General features: G+C 34.9%; 1 protein-coding gene across 1 annotated transcript; it reads left to right on the top strand.

Annotated features, from left to right (window-relative positions):
- The first annotated feature begins 9,366 nt into the window (after window positions 1-9,366).
- Window positions 9,367-16,124, top strand: LOC114541743. Its single transcript, XM_028561549.1, has 7 exons — window positions 9,367-9,403; window positions 10,486-10,696; window positions 11,232-11,362; window positions 12,116-12,326; window positions 13,472-13,823; window positions 14,216-14,400; window positions 15,748-16,124. Exons 1-7 carry the CDS (start codon window positions 9,368-9,370, stop codon window positions 15,987-15,989), a joined length of 1,368 nt encoding a protein of 455 aa, XP_028417350.1. The 5' UTR covers window position 9,367; the 3' UTR covers window positions 15,990-16,124.
- The last annotated feature ends 6,501 nt before the right edge of the window (window positions 16,125-22,625 follow it).

Consider the following 22,625-nt stretch of genomic DNA (forward strand, 5'->3'; position numbering starts at 1 on the left):
CTATTGTTTGAAAATTGGCCACCAACCATTGGAAAAGCCTTTATCACTTGCTCAAAGTTGCATTACTGTCGCATTCTATGAGTCATTTAGGCGAAAAAGTTTGACATTGATTTTTTATCAACATAATTACATCCCTTAATCTTTGGCCTGTCTCGTTCACCACGCCTTTGGAGTTAAGTTGACTCGTAGATTTTTTAAAACTATTTTAAAAGAACTAAAGCGAAACAATTTAGGATATAAATAATTGAGGGAAAATACATATATATTTTACTTTTACACTGAGTGCATTTTTTTAGTCACTTGCTGCCTCCTTACGATTGAAATTTGCGAATTTCGAATATACCCATACCTAAAGACTATGCAACTATAACTTTGTGAAGTGTATAACGTCCGAAATCCTTGCCCAGAATTACAACTCTAACTTCATTCATTTTATAATATATATTAAATGCTGTTTGCCATTACATTCGAAAATCTTGAAAGCCTATGAAAGTCTGCTCATGCGGCTGTGAAGGGCCAGAAAAACAAATCGTGCTTCACCCGCGCGGTCGAAACAGACGTAATGGAGAATCGCCTTAATTACACATGCTAGAACTAAGCGTGTAAGATATTCAATACGAAGCTAGTTTGAATATTCTGAGTTTCGGACTTAATGCAATATTAGCAACGACAGGATTGAGAAGCGTTTTGAGAGGATGATAATTCATACATTTACAGTACCACAGTTTTGCAGGTTCCTGTGTGGGTGCTTTTCAAATACAATTCTCAACATAATGTGGCTTAAGTTATAGTGCTCAATGCCAAGCTAGCTAGGTCATTAGGCCTACCTTCATTTGAGCGATGCAATAAATTTGTAGTTTCCGACATGTCCAGCGGAAAGGTGAAAGTAAGCATGATTTTGAAATTCTGAAAATGAAAACCCGACTAGTCTCACTTTCGTGTACTCGCGCCACAGGCCTCTTACTCTTTTTCGAATAGGTCTATGCTTCGACTTTAGTCTCTAACTTTGCAAAAGTGTGAAATATTTGTGTGGGTTAAAAAATCCTGTTTTAGTGGATCCCAGGAATAGGTTGTCGGGGTAGAGAGAAGGCACAAGAAATCTAGAGCACAAAGAGGGGGGGAGGGGGGTAGATGATCTGTGCAATGGTAAACAACTGTAAGCAAAATAGTCTTTGGGAGACCTTTGAGGCTGCGCAACAGTTGAGAAATTATTTCCATATTATAGTTATTGGGTTCCAATTCGTTTTCAGGCCGGTCGTGTGAGTCGTGTGTGTGCGCTTGTTGATTGAAATACGTCACAAATGGGAAACGGGTTTTTAAATATAATTTCACCAAGGCAGGTATAGTCTACTTTGGTCTATAAAAACAACTGTTAATGTCCTTGCGCCCAATCAATGATATCCGTTCACCAGTTGTTATCATATTCCATGCACAGTGACAGTGGGTCAGGAATGTATACGCTATACTGGTGTGGTTCTTTGATGTAATCATCGTAGTCGTATTTCTATCGCATCGGCGGCTTGTTTGAGTAAACACGCGGTATACTTTACCCTTCCTACCCAGCTTAAAATCTGAAAATAAGAAACGTCTTGCTAACAATATATTGAGGTCTAATTCAGAACTTTGAAAAGGTATAACAGTATATTGAGGTCTAATTAAGAACTTCAAAAGAACAAAAAAAAAGGGCAATGAGGGTATGTAATAGGGGTGTGCACGCTGGTGGCAAGAATAGAGTCGTAAATAAGACGTGGATAATGTATAAATATGGAAGGTTTTTTATTTATATATATATATATATATATATATATTAATATAATATATATATATATATATATATATATATATATATAAATTTGATTTCGATATGAAAGGGTCAAGGAAATATATATGAATAGGTGGGCATCCACGCGGCAGTAAATTACTGTGATTACAAATAGAAGAGAAGCAATTTAGTAAACACAGTGTTTGAGAAATTCACTCAAGGTTGGAAGCAATGGTATGTCGGTAAGGTAGGAGAGCTCTATAGAAACATCGGCACGTCAAAAAATGATGAAGCTATGCAGTCATACATTCCAAAAGCAGTTGTATATAATATAAAGTGTATTTGCACTTATTTATTATGTACATCAGGACTGATTAAATTACATTTTAGGAATGCCATTGTGGTGTCACAAATAAAAAAAACTTTCTTTAAAAATTATATTATTATTCATCGTATTATCATGATTATCCTTGCCAATTAAACACACTTAAAATGATAAAAAAGATAGTATCAGTTAAAATTAAGTAATAACACTTTTTTAATCCTCGCAATTAAATCCTCCAAAAAGGAGGCAATTTGCCGCGGGCACTTAAAGAGGGGCCTAAATAAATAAAAATACTAGCGAACGAGGCGGATAGTAAAATATTTAAAGACACCACGCGCGAGGTTCTGCTGGTGTATTGGCGCAGGAAATCTGTGATTAATACTGAACATCCTTGGCTTAAGAACAGCCTGTATATAAAAAATAACTGAGTCAAACTTTGGCGGGGAGGTACGCAAATATCTTACATTTTAGTATCGTTGTTTTTTACGAGGTGTACCGTATATGCATGTTGACGACCTTCGGAGAGTCCTAAAAATTGCACCGAGTAAAAAAATGTACAAAAACATCAAATAAAGGATTTTTGGTCTGAATAAATACTTTTTATTAATATTTTTAACATAAAAATAACCGACGTTTTTTGAAAGAATTACTTAGCAAATGCATCACAAGAAGTCGACGTGTCGCATCGGAAACAAGTTTTCGGCATCTTGAATGATATTACATAGTATCGTGATGCAGCAAATTTGATTGGCTATCCAAAATATTTAAATTTATGAAGTAAGCTTTTCAAACACTCTAAATGTCCAAATATTGATGTATATTCTCGTTCATACGGGGCTTATATTTGGTCTTAATTGTGCAAAAAAGGCTAGACTAGTGTAAGTTAACAAAATTATAGGTATTGAAGATAGAATATAAGATTTGTGCGAAATTACTAAGGTAGCTATAAATATATTGATTTCAAAGATTTTCAAAGAAATTGTATCAGACTGTGACAGGAAATTATCAGACAGAAATTACAAATAATACAGGTTGAACCATTGAAGACTCACAATAGTGTTTGAATACGTTCAACCGTCCTCATGCAACAAACAATAATCATGGAGGATTCGAGTTTACGTTATAGCTATACCATATTTATGTGAAATTAGGTTGAAAAACGCTCTTTTAAGAATATTTTTGATTAGTTGGAAAATTTGAATGGTAAGTTACTTCATGAGCAATATTGTTTTATATTCTTGATTCTCAGTTGTAGTACAAATTACCAATTTTATGAGATTATATTATTCTAGCAGGATATTCTTATATTACATTTATATTTTTTCAAAATCATGTATGCGTGCATTCTCTCTTGGTTGATTTAAGTGGAACTGGCAGATATTCACATATCTATTCAATGCCAAGAATATAATAGGAGTATAAGACTGAAAAAGTCTTTCTTTGTGGACCAAAATATAGCCCTTCAAAAAATTGCTAGAAAAACCAGAAAGAACGAAAAAAGCTCGACCTATAGTCTTCAAGTGTCTTCTGTCTGATATTTCTCGTCGAGTTTTAATTTCCTGCAGTATAATAAATGCATATTGATTGATATATTGCTATCATAAGAGCTGTCTGAGGTCTTCTATGAGAACTATATCCATGCAGTGATCACCAGTGGAAGTAAATTTTGTGTGAAAGGTTATATTATTGTATAATAATAACACTTCCTTTCATATCAGTATATACACGATTAAGATTCTTTTATCAAACTTTTGACACTGAAATTCTCAAAGTTCATGGAAATGAGTATATATAGTATAAATGATACGCGAAATTTATTCTTCCTCGTCTGATTCTGCATTATGTATTAATGCCTTAAGAAATAATTATCCATATTATCATATTGTCATATAGCCAATTTGAAAAGTTACATCGATCATTTATTTTCAATAAGACGTATTGCATATAACACTGTAGCTACATACATGCATGCATGCTGTACATAAAATGAAGGATAGTAATGGAAAGATCGACTCGAATTTCTATAGAAATATTTGCATGATGCGAAAATGGCAATACTTGAAGCGCCTAAGCGACAGTTATTTCTTTCAACAGCGGAAAGCATATATCTGAAAGAGAGTCTTAGTTAAGCAATGTTTAGGAATGCACGAGATCTGGGTGGACTGAAGCCTAGTTACTAAGCCTTTTTGTTTTCATACTTGAAAGATAGGAAGCCTTGCAGGTGACTTCCCACGCCAGGAACATAACATTTTTATCCAAATATACTTTATTTCGTAACTATACAAAACTTCATCCGTAGATGCTATAAATATCAATGCTGTCAGCAGATTTCTAGTTTATCTTCTCCGTAATTCGTTAAATGTGACAGCAGCTAAAAGTGTTTCACCGTTCCTGGGAGTATTTTCGCTAAAGGTAAGCTGTGCATGTCAGTATGAAATCAATTTATTTCTTTGATAAATTCATAAAGTGTAAAGAGTGTGCAAGATATATGACGCATGTTTTCCTTATCGGCAAAATTGCATGTTTACCACCTCACTGAATTAGATGGAAACAAACTAAAGTAACCTATATGTACAGTATTCACACCCAGATTTACTAAATATTATCATTCATGTAATTATTTATTAAATATTATCATGCATGTAATTATTAAAGACGGTTCACAATTTGTAACAACAGGTGCTGTTTAAACATTTTATAACCATTTTGACATACAGTAGGGGGCAAAAGTTTGAGTCCAGTGACTGTATTTCATTGTTTTAGCAGCATATATTAATATTCTACAGAAAACCTTACCGATAAGTGAACTAGAAAAAAGTAATTATAAGTAAAATGAAAAATACATGATGTACAACAACTATGAGATGTTATGATATTCAATTAACGTATGTTAATGTGCAAACATGCATTACATGTCAATGCTTAATATTCCTCTTTTTTGCCCTTGAAATGGTCTTTATTCTTGCTGGCATAGATTCCATAGGTTTTTTAATGTCGCACGTTTAATACCTTGCCAGTATTCGTTGACCACTTGCCTCAAGTCATCCTGGCTGGTGGGTCTGTGCCTCGCCATTTTCCGGTTAAAACGGTCCTACAAGCGCTCCATAGGTTTTAGATCTGGAATTTGACGTGGAAAGCTATGAGAACGAGATCACCAGAATGAGTTTGCTTCTAAAAGATTTCTGGCACATAGAAGATGTGCATGTGCTTAGGGTGATTATCATGTAGTTAGACGTGCGATCATCTTTGTACCAGATGAAATTCCATGTCCTTGAAGAATTGGATGATACTTTTCTTTAATTAGGATCCTATTATATCTTTTCATTATGCCAAACCCAGCATGACCGAAGCAGCTAAAAGTTTGCTTGAGTAGGATTTAGTTTCTTCGAGCCTCTCTTAGTTGCATACCACCTTTCGAAATTCTCACTTTTTCTGTGATTTTACAAGGAAAGAATCCTTCAATACTTTATGCAACTATTTGTCCTTGTGTGCCATCACTTTGCCCTTTTTCGAACTTATCTTGGGCAGTGTAATGGAATAGGAACTTTATTTTGTTATAGTTTAGATCATTATGACCAAAACAGTGTGCAATTAATATGGTTTACAGTACTGAAACACTAGCAGGCATGTTTTAACTCGAATACGCTGCCAGGATTTGATACTGGAATTCTGCAACGACTGGACTCAAACTTTTGCCCCCTACTGTAGGCTAACTGGATAAGGCAGCATACAGAAAATTTTGAGTAATCATTAATTTGACTTTATAATACGAAATATTAAGTTGTGAATAACTATGGGCAATGACTTTAAGGCTGATTATAGGGTATCAGAGACTGCCATCAAGTGGCCTTTCAAACGTGAATTGTTTGAATAGTCTCCTGAAAGCAGAATTTTATGTTTAGCTAGGGCCTATATGGAATTTATAACAAGATATGGAGAGAGGGAAATCAGAATTAACCCCAAACCTGCTTAACAGGCTTCTTTCCGTTTTCCAGAATGAAAACATCCAGGGACCGGTTGTATAAGAATGCAGTTTGCTTTAATTATAGCTTGTGAGAGGATGGGAAATTAAAAATTGCCAATTTTGAGTTAACTATATCATTAACTGCCTAAAATGTACTTAACAGTTTTATTCAACTGACTCCCGGAGATCAATATTTTTAAGTATCAAGAAAAGCTAAATAGAAATGAGCTTAAAGTCGGGCAAATATCAGTTAAGAGATTTCTGGCCCAACACTTCATCAGAGTTTAATCTATAACTTTCTTATAACGATCTACTTGTGTGGTTTTTCATTCATTCAGGTTACAGGGGTAATGAAAAATTTATGGGATCATGGTAATTGACAGTCTTTTGACTATGCATCGGTATGAGTCATACGCATGTAGGATGTAGAAAGATAATAATAGGCTGCATATGATTATACCTAACTCTTTCAGTTCTCAAAAGCAGAGGAACATGCAGCCCTCAATATTAGTTGCACTCGAAATATCGGAACTTTTTAGGCAGACTGATCACGAGTACACCATATGAATGTTTGTTCTCACTGAATGAAAATGAAGGATATTCGGAAACAAAACCGAGTATTTGTTTGGCTCTTATTATCACGAGATGTATATACTGTGTGCTGCCACAAGTGCGATCAACACAATAAACGAGTAAATGCAACAAAATAGACACGATAGACATGATAGAAAAATTCGCTCTATTGTCTTTAGTCCAAATGAAAAAACATGCATGTTAGGTATACAAACAGTGCTAGTCAAAAAGTCTGATGCCCATATTTATATGCATGAATTTGACGTGAACGTATAAAGACTGATAATATAGACAGATCTCCTGCGTGCAGGATGAGGAAATTACTTTGTGAACAATACGCAGTTGTCAATGACCACAGTTTATCGACATTTCTCGCAAGAGTGCATATTTATATATATATACTGTAAATTATGTATATCTATATTATATTACAGTTTTAAAAGGCTAGAGTTTCCGAAGATGCACACGGCTACATTATTAAGAACTGACAGCAGCAATGGAGATTTTTCAAAAAAGCCCACACAGACCGCACGCGATTTGCAACACAATGCAATTTTTTGCAAGATTTCTGTTTCCTATAAAGCAAACATATTTTATCTCGTCATAACGTTTTTGAATAGATTACAATTTGTACATTACAACTTCTCTTGTTTCCATTATAACTTCCAAAATTTACTCTCAAAATATAACAGCTTTTAAGATCTGAAATTTGGCGTCGTTTAAAGCCTTTCGAGAGGTGCACTCAATACCAGTGCAGCGGTTCATTCAATTCTCTCGGTTAAAAAAGGAGTCTTTCATCTATTCGAAGGTCTCAGTGACGTCTACACTTCACAATCACTCGACTTTCCTTATAATTAAGCTGAGACAAACCTAAAGGTAATACACACCCAAATGTATGAAAGAAAATTGATCAGCAGGGCACCAGTTTAAGAATTTTCCAGGGCAACGACAACAAAATTTATGATGAAAGCCGACCGTTTCCTTAGTGATACTTTCTTTTAAATATACGATAATCCTTTTTTTATGATATTTTTTAGTGGTGTAATTTTGAACAGTTTATCCTGTTCCATGCATGTACTGTTTGTAACATATTAATGTACCAAAATGCAACGGGTGACAATCTGAAAATGGCGTCGACTTAAACCGAGGAAGAAAACTTGTGCATGCAGATCTAATTTGAGTCAAGTGTGTTCCTTTAGAAACAATAACCAATATATTGCGATGTGTTTCAGATTTGAATTACACTGTGTAATTAATTTTATTCAGTCCACCCTGGATCCCGTCACTGCTACGTAATATCGAACTCGATTCCTTTTCAAGTTTGTCACATCGTTTTACCACTTTTATTGTGCTATTATGCTCATGATTGAACGACCTAGCTAGCTAAGTAATATAAATTAATTATACCTTTTTATTATAATTATGGCTTTCATATATAGGCCTAACTATAAATAGACATGAACACCTGCATGCTTGTCATCAGCCAGCCTGGAGAAACACGCTCAACACATGCAAAGGGAACATGCTTATAATTCATAATTTATATTTTTTAAGATTACATGTAGTAAAATGTAGTAAAATCAAACAAAAAATGCTATACATGCATGCACTAAGATTTAGAGAGGCTAAAGCGATCGCGGCGATAGGATTATCTTTTTGTAAACCTCTTTCATGCTTCTAAGGACGTTTTAGTATAATCACAAATTTGTATGCATCAACAGCTTTTCATGTATCGGATGTACAAAGACGATGTTAAATAGATGGATAATCGGTTCATAAAGTCATGTTAATTTGAAAACGGATTATGTACTTGAGGGAACAAGAGAGAAGTATGGTTGTCAGGAAACACGCTAATGTACTTCAAATATTCACGCACATAATTGTATACTGAAAACACGCATTCGGACCAAAAGACATAAGAAGAAACGTTTGAAGACTGGAACAAAGTAAAACTTGCTGCTGAAATTTGTAACAGCTACGACTTTAGTAGACGATTTTAATCGAGGTTTTTATATAGCAGAGGGTATTCGAATGCTGCCGTGTCGATGGTCACGATAATGAATATAATGTTCTGAATATTTTGAAGTTTTCCTGAGTAAGTAAATTACCTGTTTAGTCCTTAGAAGGAACATTTAAATTTTAATCCACAGCAAAGACTATATGCGGAACAACTTTTTACAAATTCTGTACACACAACCTAACTATAATAGAACTGATTTGCAGTCAGTGGGTGTGGGTTAATTTAGAGTCAAACCAGCAGCAGTTATATAATTATATGACTTGACCGACGTAATACCGAACGAAAGTTATTATTTAGTGATATACGGTCAAAGGCATAAGGAAAAGTAGTTCACTTATGGAAGTATATTGTTTGTCGCGCAGAATTGCTACATAAAATTTCAGGATCCGAAATTGTCAAATGACTCTCTTTGATGGACGCTTATACTTGAATAGATATTCATGCAGCCATTGTTCAGTATCTGTTGTTAAATATAATCGATTAATCATGCATTTGTCGAATGTGATTCATTCTTAAAATCGGTATCAATAAAAAAATCTATCAATCAGTGTCTACGCATCAACAAAGCGGTGGCGAAGTAAATTATTATATTAATAAATTATAATTATATTAATATATTAGTCTATGTAATTAATCGATAAAATGTATGTACACTTTTTTGTTTCAGATTATATTTGATACCTTGATAAGATCGCGAAGCAACATCAGACGAAATTTGTTTTCATGAAAATGTTCCTGTATTTAGCTATCATTGTACAGGTTGGTGTTGGCTATATCTTTATTTCATTGCGTTGAGTAATACTCCTATCTCTTATACATACATACAACAGCTTCCAATGCTTCGGATGAACCTGAGTCATTTTATTTTAAAAAATAACCTGAAATAATAAAGTGATATTTACAAGGATAATGATATTTTTGGCTATTATAATATGATGGTTACAGTTGCAACTGTAATAATGTTGCATGTATATAATTCTTAACGAAAACATAGATATTTTTGTGTTAAGGAAATTTACATCCACGGACATATGATTAATAGACTTTAGTTAATAATTACTGTATAGGAAAATTTTCCTGTACATGCGCATGTCGTGTAACCCTTTAAGCCATTCATGCACTTAAATGCACGGCCGAAAATAGGGCGATAACTAGAGGAGGGTGGGGGTGAATCGAGAAAGGGCTATACACGTACAAAATTTCGGCGCTGCTTAAATGGCTATATAGCATCAAATGTGGTATAACAACTGCCTAAATTAGACAAAACACTTCTCGACGTTTCGACCTGATGGCCTTCGTCAGGAGAGTTAGTATCATCATTAAGTTATTTGAAGACGCTGCCACGCTGCTCCCGGTTATACTGCATGCTTAAATTGGTTTACTACCATTATATTATACTGCAATATACCTGATAGCATGCAGATATAGTACATGTTTTATTGATGCGTTTTATATAATTATTTTATTCATTGTTATTCATCTAGTTAGTTATTTAATCGCGTCTTAATCTATTCATTGCTATTCATCTAGTAAAAACTATTCAGTTTGGCAGAAACAGTTTCGCAGAAAATAGTTTTGCACTATTAATAAAAAAAACAGATGCAAAAAGCTGTTTTTGGATTTTGACGCGAATATTTAGCATTATTGATTTTTAAGAACGGGTGATGATTTTAAACGTCGAAGCCTTAGTTCATTTCCCAGGCGGGGCTGTAAATTCCGCTCGGCCTTTGCTACGAGGAACAAGAGCAGCTGGTATCAGTGACGCTTAGAAATTGGTTGCGCGTGCAACGAATCGCAAATTTCACCACATCTATCTTTACGTAATATTTGGTTTCCTTCAGATTGTGGCACTAACTTTTGCGATGACGCCTAATCCACAACCTTGTATAATTTGTGGCGGTTCCGTGACAAGATTATGGTCATTTCAAAGTCATGTGGGAGATCACTACCTAAGAATATATGATACAAATAATGCGAATAATTCCAACATCACCGATGAAATGGGGGTTGATTTTGGTGGCCTAGTCGATGGTACAAATACCAGTGTTGATAGTAAGGATAAAATTATGAATATAAAGAATATATGAATCCTACCATCGAAGTGGGTTTCTAACATTAAGAAGCACTTGCTGAATGTAATTGTAGAGATCAGTAAAATATTTTTTCAGCCAGTGGCGTACGAGACACGATAATTTGGGGGGAGACACGATAATTGGGGGGGGGGGGAAGAGCATATTCAAATATTCATGTTAACAGACCTGTCGAGACAATGGATTTGAAAAGAAATTAATCTTGCACAACATGAATAGATGAATATGTGCCCCCAACCCAATTATCATCTCACGTAAACCACTGTTGTCAGCAAAGATTTGCTCTGAGGATTATGAGTCGCATCAAGTCGGCATCTTTACTATTTCATTATGCATGCCGGACCTGTCATCCTATGGTTTTTCAGATCAGTATAACGTACTGACATAGCTAGTATACAAAAAAAGAAAAGTACTCGGGGGAGCGTTGAAATAGTCAAGCTTACCAATATCTCAAACTTAATCATTAGTCATTAAAATTTGTGCATTTTTTTTCTCAGCATTGGTTCAATTCAAGGACGTTTCTAGCGGATTTCCAGACTTTGAAACAAGGATGATATTAGTTTTGTATCACAACAACGTGAAGTATCATCTTAAAGCTCGTGACGTCGATGAAGAGTTGATTGCAGTGGTAAGTTTCGTTGATAATAAAAGGATATAATCCAGCGCCCGAATTTAGGGACCGCCTTCCATGCAGGCAATGGAGGAGGGAGTATACTAGGTGAAATTAGTTGATAAGTAACACTGGAATAGTGTGAATTCTAGTTGGAAATGAAGTGGAATTTATAATACCATACTATAATTCCCATTTCGATACTACGGATATAGTGTGGAAACAGTAGGCGTATAGAAAATTTGCAGTGAGCTGAGAAAACTTACCCCTAAGAATTTCAAGTACAAAAAATAACGGGACATGTCGCAGTGCTCGGAAGTTTTTCATCCAATTGGATAATGCTTTTCTATGCTTTCTAAAGAACGAAGCTATGCTATTGTTTGAAACAGAAATGTATGGTAAAGTTCAGCCAATGAAAATCATTCTTGCGAGGAGCTGCGACCCTACCCAAAATAACTGCAATGGCACTACTTTCTCATCGTTAGCGCTTTCACAGCAACGCCAACTTGGAATTCAAACGCTATTTATTTGAGTTAAACTAATAGTTTGTCGTCGTAATATTATTCGAAAATATCTTTTAAATAATATTTTTAGATTATAAGTTTAATTTAATATTATTTTTCAGGATTAATTTATCTGACACCAGGAATGGGCACATTATTACGCTGTTCATACCTTCTCGTACGCACGCTGTGTACAATTGGTCTTGCTACATTCGCCCTTTATTGAGGATACTTTACCAAAAATATTCCTCCCTCTTCTATTTTGTAGACTGAAGACGTGGCAGCTAATCTTACGGACAAAAGTGATGTTTTTGCACCTGTGAAACTGAGCTTTGAGCATCATCTCTTCTATGTATTCGAGTCAGTCTTGTACCGTGACCATTATCTAGCATCGACTGGAGAAGCTAAAACAAAACTTGTCAATGTTCACAGTGAACCATTCAGAGATTCCGAGACGTTGATTAAGATCATCGATCCAGGTACGTAAACCAATACAAATATCCTTTATTCACGACTTTCAGCTCCCAGCGAAGGTGACTTTTAAGTTTAACGTTAACAAAATAAACAACTTCAAAAGAAAGTAGTAATACTACGGAAACAAAGCTCGCCTAAAAGGGACGATTTGGTCTGGGGCTGGATTTGCTGTGCGCTCTAAAATACTGCAGGGATTAAGAAGTTACTGTTGTAAATAATAAACTCCCCATTTCAAAATAATTTTCTATAGTCGAAGTAATGCAGTATATTAAATTGATTATTCCAAAAATCCTGTAGTTATTAGATAAGTGTAAAATGTAAGGGCTAAATTTGATATCAGCAACAGCAAACGTAAGTAGTAATACTGACATTAAACTATGGACCTTTTTCATAATGACGTCAAACGCGGATAGTCTCGTGTACACGAAGTTTGATTGGCTCGATAGTTTTGAGGAGCCAATCAAATTTAACGTAACATTGGACTTTCCGCGTTTCACGTCATTTTAAGAAAGGTCTATTGAATAGATTGATAGTAGTTTGACTTTCACGTTTGCAACTATAAACGCTTGTGGTAGGTGGAGCACACCCCAAACGTATGTCGACCTTTATGTTGATTTATTTTGAGCCTGTGTCAATTTGGCTGATTGTTATAGTTCCATACAAAACTATCATTATAGTGATACCCCACGAAGGCCTCGACATTAAAGGATTACCAAATGGTCTTACGTGCAGGATTGCGTGATCCATGCATGAGGGATATTACGCTTTCCGAAAGTCGAGCAACATCCCTGATCCAACAAGGGGGGGGGGATTCCGTTTTAGACCAATCAGCAAGTTTGTTTACATTTTCAGTAACCCAATCAGAATGCATAAATTTTTACAAAAAGTTCAATATGTATAAATCATATTGTTTTACATCATTGTTTTATATCATTTTACATGAAATTCTTAAAATTCAGGCATTCTGATTGGCCTTGCCTAAAAAATGTAAACAAATATGGCGATTAGCTTAAAACGAAATTCGTCCTTGTTTCCTGATCCTGCACGGTAATTGGCCAACCAAATTGCGCGTTTCGCTGTAGTTATTGTATAAAGATAAACAAGTAATGGTGTCATGTGCATGATGCTTCATCTTTCGCGGTATATTTAGGTCAAGCGATTGCAGGTGCTGCTTTTGGAGAAAATTCCAATTCGGGAAGAAGAAAGCGTGCCGTGGTTAGACGAAGATCTATGAGGAAAGAGATTGTTGAGTTATTCCCCGGTAGAGCATACGGCAAGAAAGAAGTAGCTCCACCACGAGTTACGACGGAAGGATCTAGGAGTGCTATCAGAGCTAGGGTGAAGATCCCTTTTCTCACGACGTTCACTTTGTGTTTTTGGATAAGAACTAAAGATGACTTTGCCCAGATTATCGCCTTGATATACCACGACAGTAAAAAGGCAAGAATTGATGTTTCAATTGAAAACGGTAATTTGGTCCTGAGCTTCGAGGATAGGCGAAGGTATTTTAAAGTATTTTGTGAACCTTTTACAGTTTAATAATTAGACTTAGTCAAATAAATGAACTGGTGTGTGATTACCTAACCTAGTGGGCGATTAACCGTGGTAATGTAATAAATACGATCATGAATTTAGGTGCATGCGTCTTCTTCACGAGACTTTAGTTCGAAGAAAAAATTATGAAACTATACCGTGCACTTTGCAAAATATATAATTATTATATTTTAAAAAGTAAAATAATGAAAGCAGTTGAAACAAAATAATGTTGCCAATTGCGATATTTCTCTCGAAATCCACTCGCCCATGTGCATAGAAGTATAAAAAGACTTTGCATGTTAATACAACAATAAACTAAACTTTACATCAGTAATAAATATTAATGTTTTCTTTCCAGGATAGTACAAAAGTGCACAATTAACGATGGTAACTGGCACCATGTCTGTGTTTCTCTTCAAAACACTTCAAAAATGCATATCTATCTCGATGGCAAAAAAGTGCATCAATCATTTTTTCGATTTTCGGCGCAAAAGTCCAGGACAGAGCAAAAGTATGCTTATGTTTATCTTGGAAGGCGTCCAGGTAAGAATTGCTATCATCACTTAACTTTTTCCTTGGTAAAAACGGATACACACCGACCATACCACAACGACAATTTCATAAAATAGCAATTATTTTGACAAATTATAGTCAATGCTTTTCATCTGTTTTCTTCTCTGTTTGAAATGCAAAACCCACTTAACTAAATAGGAGACGACAGGAAAATTAACAATGTGAGGAAAAATTATAAAGGCTCTACCATGTGTCGGGTTCAGATTAAACGGTGGCCGATGAATCAAAGAAAGTCAAGAAATATTTTTAAATGTTTAAAACGCGCTGAATGCCCGTGCCCATCGGCTCATTGTTGAAAAATTAGCAGAAACAAATAATAGAAGAAAAAAGCAGAAACAAATAATATACCAGCCATTGCGTGGATTTTCAAACGATTTTGAGCATTGCGGAAGTTATATTTCCGCTTATTCGTATCATTTCATATTAACTAGAAATACATGCATGCAAAATCCCTTCGCCTGAAGCAATAAACATGTATATATTTCCATCACTGAAATTCTATAATACTTGTTTCCGCTGAATGATCGAAGTCGTATATGTAAAATCCTATATCAAGTACAATTATAAAGTCGACTCTCGAGCTATCACATTCAACTATAACCATAATTCATTAATTGTGCTACGGAATAGTTTTAAATACTACACTCTACAATTTTTAGCGAAATTTCAATTCCTTTTTAAACAGATTCACATTTATAAATGCTTCAAAAATAAATGCTTTCCCAATCAAAATCATTCAGTTAACGAAATTGACAAATAAATTCAAAGAGGTGTCGTAAGTTTGTTTATAAATCCACAAGTTAAATTTACAAAATGCTTGCATGCTTTAAAATACAAAATCTATCCATTTACCTATTCAAAAACACTGCAAAAATACGTTAAAATCGTAGATTTTTCACCATCTATTTGAATCAAAGTTTTTTTATCCGAAAACATCTTTTACTTTATATTTTAATCAATTTTACGAGTGAATTTTTCGTATATTTTCGAAACAATCCAAATAAAAAATATTTTTAAAAAAGTTAGCAAGAGGAAGACAGTGCATTATCAGGGTTTCAGGGACGATTAGTTTGATTTTAGCCTTTACTTTTTGTTTACTATTAATAATGAAATATGAAGAATGAAAGCGCAATTTTGATTGGTCAAATTTTAAAGCATTATAGTGTCTAAAACGACTTGATCATCGATCACTTGCTTTCTTTGACACAATGTAGCTAATTTTTTAGAAGCGGTGCACAATTTCTTAGGTGCATACCCCGTAATAGTGATAAATATCGTAATAGTCAAACTCCCCATTAATATCTCAATGAATTTTAGGTACCAAAAGAAGTCTTTCATTAAGGGGTGATTTAACACAAGTGAACATTTGGGATAACTTCCCCACCTTTCGCATTCCACGCATATCAACGAACTCGGCTTGTGGTGGTGGGAATGTCGTTGAATGGAAAGACTTTCTTAACGCAATATCACTCAGAGATGTCCAATTATACTCATGTGATGACTGTCCACAACGCGTCGGCTTCAAGTTCGATAAGAAAGAGCAAAATAACCTAGTGTGATGAAGTAAAATTATTACACTAATAGTTATAGATCATACCCATTGTCCCATTAATTCTTACCCAATATTGACCTTCCTTCCATGTCAACAAATTTAGTATCAAAGAATATTGGGGTGAAGGAATTCGCAATATATATCAGGGTCCTTAAAAAACAAAATCGTCACTTCAACATTCCGCAATGCATCGTATGTAGTGTGGAGGAGCAGTGACATTAAGCTTTTAAAAAACATATATTGCAAATTCCTGGATATAATAAAAATTTATTTCTAGATATAGTGCACAAAACATAAATACTTGAATCAAGGATAAATATTTGACATAGAAACGAGATCATTAGATGAGATACGAAAAACGAACAAATAGCCTTCCACAGGCTGCCTTTGCAGAAACGACCAGGAACTGAGAAACTAATATGAAAACCACTCTTGAAAGGTGATTTTGAAGGAGTTGGTTATGCACGTAGAGGGCCTAACAAGGAAGTGGTAACCAAAGGCCTTTAAACGATTAGGAACTTTAAACTTTATTAAACAGTATCTTGAGGCTGTTTTGCTCAAATTCCAGGATCCGCATAACTTTTAACATTGATTTCAGCGAGCTTGCGTGGGAAAGGCTATATAATTATGTAGGTAGATTAAGAATAGAGAGTTCATTATATAAATAAAAGTAATGTTCAAATAATACCGATAGATATTCGTTAAAGAATAGTCTATATGCTGTAATGATGTTGTGAAACCAAGGCCAATAATTTATTAAGGGTAATAAAAGATTTCAAGTCTCTCAGTGTAAGCTTCACTCGTTAATTTCAGACCTGAATTTAAAGACCATTATTACCATCCTTGCCATTTCTACCTGGAAGCCATTTCTACCTGAAAGCCATTTCTACCAGCTGAAAGCCATTTCTACCTGAAAGCCATTTCTACCTGAAAGCCATTTCTACCTGAAAGCCATTTCTACCTGAAAGCTATTTCTACCTGCAAAAGCCATTTCTACCTGAAAGGTTTTAGATATGCTGAGGATTTTGTTCAGAAAAAAATTAAAGATGAGGTAAAGTCCGTTCTGCGCATATATTCCGCGCAACAACACATTCCATCAGTGGGGGAGCAACTTTTGGAATTAATGATATGCGATATTAGCGCGTTGTATTACAAACGGCCAGTTCGGGAGCACATTCATTTTATTTTATGTCGCAAGGCGAAGAGGCTCGAATTGCGAGTGATGAAGATAAGGCTGCTAGAAAAAAGGAATATTATTGTGAAAGGAATGCTTCAAGAATTTATTTGATGAATGAGGACCCGAAATGGCGAGATTATTTGTCGTCGTTACAGACGCTACTTTCTCGCTTGTCCTACAATTACAAATGTATAAAGACAGTTTTAAGCAACGGTTTATTTACAAGCTTTGCTTTATATCTTCTTCAAAATATAATAATATTTTCTTCAAAATATCATATAAAATAAGCATCTTCATCACAGCCGGTCGAGCGAGAGCGAGAAGAAAATAAGAAAATTAGAACGACACATACGTCAAGTAAAGATTATATAACAAACGTAAACAAACATTGTTATGCGCGGTCTATATGCACAGAACGGATTTTACATCATCTTTAAACATTTGTAATTTGCTGCTAGGTATTTTATTTTCAGTAAAAGTTACTTATAATCGTAACAACAGCATTATTATTTCAAATCGCCCAAAAATTGTCCGTTGTCAAGTATATTCTTAGAATTTTTAAATCGCCTAAAACTTTAATTTCATTGCTTTTCCATGATTTTAATACCTATGGTGAGGTTGAAAGTTCATTATCTGGTGGATAGCGCCATCCAACCTTTGTGCGACCGGACCCTGACTTAAATTCCATTATAAGGGGGCGTCGAGGAGAAATTGAGGAGGCCGTTATTCCCGTTAATTGGGAGGAAATTGAACTCGCGGATGTTCACTCATTCACGATCACTGCTCACGATGTCTGAGGCCGAAATACGTCATTTTAAACGTTTTTTTTTCATTATAAAATATCATTTCAGGATGTCTAAGGTAGTAAAACCAATTTGAAAAAACAGTTTTTCCTCAAAAAACGGCAAAGCGACCTAAAAACTAATATAAATTTTTAAATACAAATTTTAGTTGTTGCTAACGTGGTTGCTAAGAAGAGGCATTGTTGTAGCCAATAGACGCTTGGCTTAGCATTCGGGACTTGAATTTGCCCCCATTAATGCGTTCCCTTTTTCGACTGATGTTTCCGATACCAAGGGCGCTTTCCTTTAAGCGGCCAAAATGGTCAGACCGGTCGTATTTTAAATTGAAATAGAGTATTTCGTTAAAAATATAGCGGTGAAACTGCATTTTCCTTGCTAATCAGTTGTAAATAACATTAAATCTCAATGCAGATCTCAAAAAACACCCTAAAAACTAGTAATCTGTCTGAATTGAAATACAACAGGACCGGTCTGACCGTTTTCACCGTATAAAGGAAAGCGCCCCAAGCCTCCTCTAGTGTTATTTATAATCCCTATGGTCCCGCAGATGTTTCCATGATTTAGCGAAAACCAAGTAGTCAAGTTAACACTAAAAAGTACAAAACGATGAATTTCTTTATTAGTGTTTTCACTATTCCTTAACTGTATTTTTGAATAAAAAAGGAAATATTTACGTAAATTTAAGCAAAATTTATTTTATCCTGTCATGATACTTTTCAGATTACATAACGGTAGCCCTTTTTTATACTCTTTTGGTTTAGATATAGCTTCCAAAATTTGCTTTCATAATGAAATTTTTCTCACTCTGAAAAACTGAAAATTTGCGTCGGATGCATGCGTAGGCCTTTATAGCCAATAACCCTGATAAGTTACCCTGCCTAATATAGACAAAACGCTTCTTGACGTCTCGACTTCAGGGCTTTCGTCATGCTGCAGAGTATGCTCTTTTCGGATGTGTAGACTTTTATAGGCAATAACCGAAGGAGACAATCCTTATAGTATTTTAGCATTTAAGTAATCATTATTACAGACAAATAAGCCTCTCGAATCTGCTTAAACAGAAGAGATAGTATATGAAATACCTTATGAGAAGTTATTCGAAACGCTTCTATACTGTCCTTGGCTATATTGAAATATTATGAGGTATTTGCATTCAAAGTTTCCGAACGAAATGCTCTTGACAGATTCCTCAAGAATGAATTCATTTACATAAATATTAATATTCCAATTTCCTGTTTTCGTGAACTGAGTGTTATATTGAAATAATATTGAAATCTAAACATTCAATACTTACGACCCTTAAATTTCGGCTTCCCTTCGCTGTACACAGTAAAGTTTTGTACACAGGAGGATGTCTTGGCTACTTCAACGAATGCTAATCTTCATTAGTACATCCCTACTGTGGTGTAAAGGTGAATGTTATGTTTACTTATTATTTTAAGTAATATAAAAACACTTGTGGTGTTGACGATATTGAATTGTGCTCTTCCAAAAGATGAGCTGTGTGGTTTTCAAAGGTCAAGCGCAACGATATAGAACAAAATTAAATGACCTCCAAAGATCTTAATTTTTCAGGAAATTTTCACACAAGAGAGTGTTTAATATAACTCGAATTGTAATTTCCGATGAGAATAACATGAATGTATGCAAACTTCCTTGCAGATAAATTGCATACAGCGTAGACTAATTTTTTGGGGGGGACGAGGCAAATAAGCTACTACAGTTACGGAGAACATTGAACACTGCTAAAATGTGTGTGTAAAAAATTTGTGTATACTTTCGTATACAAAGTCTTTGTATACAAATTTTGTATACTTTTGTATTGCATGCGGAAATTGTCTATTGTCCACGTGGATCAGGCGACGAATTGCCTCGCTCAGTATTTTCTGTTTGTTAATCCAACTTCTTCTTTGAGTTCGCATTATTGCTTGATCATGATGCCTTGATATCATGTAAAAGATTGGGAATTTTTACCTCTTATTATTAATAATTACAATTAATTCACTAGTTTGATAAGTTTTAATTTCTCATATGCCTCATGCATGAAACATGCTGCTTTTTAAAGAGGGAAATTGTTTGTAGCTAAGTCCAAAGAACGGTTTTCTTGTACGGAAGAGAAGAGAAATGAAAAAGTCGACGTTTGAAACTGAAACATGTTTCCAACATCTCACATGTTTTCATGTGAAGTGTTTCCTTGTAATTTTGATATTACTGCCAAAAGAAATATCAAGAAAGTAAGTGAAACATTGTAATAATTATAATACCTTCCAATATCACGATCCCATCTTCCTGCTGCATTGAACTGATGCATGCAGTTTATGTGTTGATTTGAGTACCCAGAACTGTGAACTTGGTCGAAGCTAAACGACTGGAATTTGCACCCTTTAGCCTGCTAATTGCTACGATTGATAGTTGTTGGAAACTGCTGATGAAAAAAGATCAGTAATTAGACTAGATAAAATACCAAATGGGTTGCTGAAAATTGCAGCACATGTAATTGCACCTTCCTCGACAGAAATATTTCAAAATCCATTTATTCTCGAATATTTCCTTATGAATGGAAGGTATATTATATAAAGAATGACCCAAGCAATTATCGACCAATATCTGTTGTTTTGTTGTCTGACAGAATGGAGACATTATAATATTATTACATAAAGTAATATAAACTGATAGTTGACATTTTTGAAAAAAGGTTGAAAATAAAGACGGAGCATGTGTTTTGTATGAGAAGAGAACTTTAAATGTTATGAACAGTGCTAACCAGAGAGTCTGAAAGAAAGTTGCTAACCAGTGAAAGTTAATATAATTGTTAAAGTTGAGATTCGGGAACAGAAGTAAGCTAAATTAAACCATATAATTGTATTCTTGTATTATGTCATTATAGATCGAATAAAAACGTTTATAAGATACCACATAACCAACTTATCGGTTCGGTCTAAACCTGGCGAATCACCTGTTATTCCAACAGTTTCCAAAATCTTTGAAAAAATTATTTTCGACCACCTTTATGTACATTTTATTTCCAATAATTTACTGATTTCATGCCAATTTGGATTTCGCTCATTACATATTACAATGACTTCGTTATTGGAGGCTACAAATGGCTGCTCTGTTAACATAGATAATGGTTTAATTAATGGAGTTGGCTCTATTGATTTAAAGAAAGTGTTTGACATAGGCGTACGGGCCTATAAATTTTGGAGGGAGGGCGGGATCATAGTTTCCCCGACGAGCGCCAAATACCGAGGAAAAAAACGGTGGTGCAGGGGCCTGCTCCCCCGGTATTTTGGAACGTAGAATCGCTGGAATACCATTTCCTGCGTTTTGGGAATGAGATTTTCTGCATGCAGCAAGTGAGGAACGAGGAGAAAATATTACGAATATTAGCTAAGAAAAAGACCAAGTTTGACAACTATTTTAATTATATCATACAAAATGTGACTTTTCCCCGAAAATCTAACCTAATCTTCTGGGGCCGGTTGTTCGAAAGGTGGATAAGTCGCTATCCAACGGATAATTCGCTATCCAACGGATAAGTTTTATCCAGCGTGTGATTTGCGTTGGACGAAGCTTGGATAACTTTATCCAGCGGATAAAAATCGCTATCTACCGGATAAATTTATCCAAGGTCTGGAGGTGGTTTAAATCCACTATCCAGTGGATAAATTCAAAGATGCAAGGTAACACTGTAAACATTTATATAAAATAGGACAAAATGCCATACTCCTGTTACTGTGTTTCAACAAACTAATATACATCATGATTGTATTCACTATTAGAAATGTTTTCGAAGTGCAATTTATCGGAGCAGCGTTTCACGTTGCCTACACATTCCGTTCCGACGATTTTTTGGAGATCCTCGCATTTATAACAGGCGGTAAATTTACTATACGCTTCTAATCAGTTTATAAACGCGAATATGCAAAGAAAGATTCAACCTATTCAAAGGAAACTTGCTAATATCTAAGTAATTTCATTCACGAACACTAAAATAGTGTTCCTAAATTTGCTATGGAACCGAATAGCAAAGCGCTGCAAGGTCAAGGAATAAAATTGCAATGTGTTTAATTAATAAAATCCGACTACGATGTGAAGTGCAATGTTCGAGCAAATCACTTGTTCAAGTCTTTTCCATTCCGTAACTATACTCGAGAATTCGTAATGATTATGAATTCAATGTTGTAAATGCTTAGCAACAGCTGACGTTGTGGTACGAAATTTCAGGATAATCCTGTTTTCTTCCGGTAAATTTTAACTTATCTATTGGATAGTTATCCACTTCACTATCCACGCTTCGTGCAACGCGTTTTTATCCAATGGATAACTATCCACTGGATAGCAGATTTATCCGTTGGATAGGACTTATCCGTTGGATAAGTTATCCATCTTTCGAACAACCGGCCCCTGTACTACAAGTGTTTATTGTGTATTGTATATGAGTATAGTAAGTATATTCTCAAAAGAAATGTGAAGCGCGGTGACTTCGTTTCTTTTATCAATTCATTTATTCCCGTTTCCTTTAGGCTTTACACAAGCTGCAAGCATATATATTCTACCATATTTAAGAATTAATTGAGCATTCTTAAATATTTTTATGTAGTGAAAATGCCAAATTCACTTAAGTACAAATTGCCCGACTAATTAATATTTCCGACTAAAC

The sequence above is a fragment of the Dendronephthya gigantea genome, unplaced genomic scaffold (assembly GCF_004324835.1).
Source record: "Dendronephthya gigantea isolate DGI-Jeju-01 unplaced genomic scaffold, DenGig_1.0 000307F, whole genome shotgun sequence".
In the NCBI taxonomy this organism is placed as follows: domain Eukaryota; kingdom Metazoa; phylum Cnidaria; class Anthozoa; order Malacalcyonacea; family Nephtheidae; genus Dendronephthya; species Dendronephthya gigantea.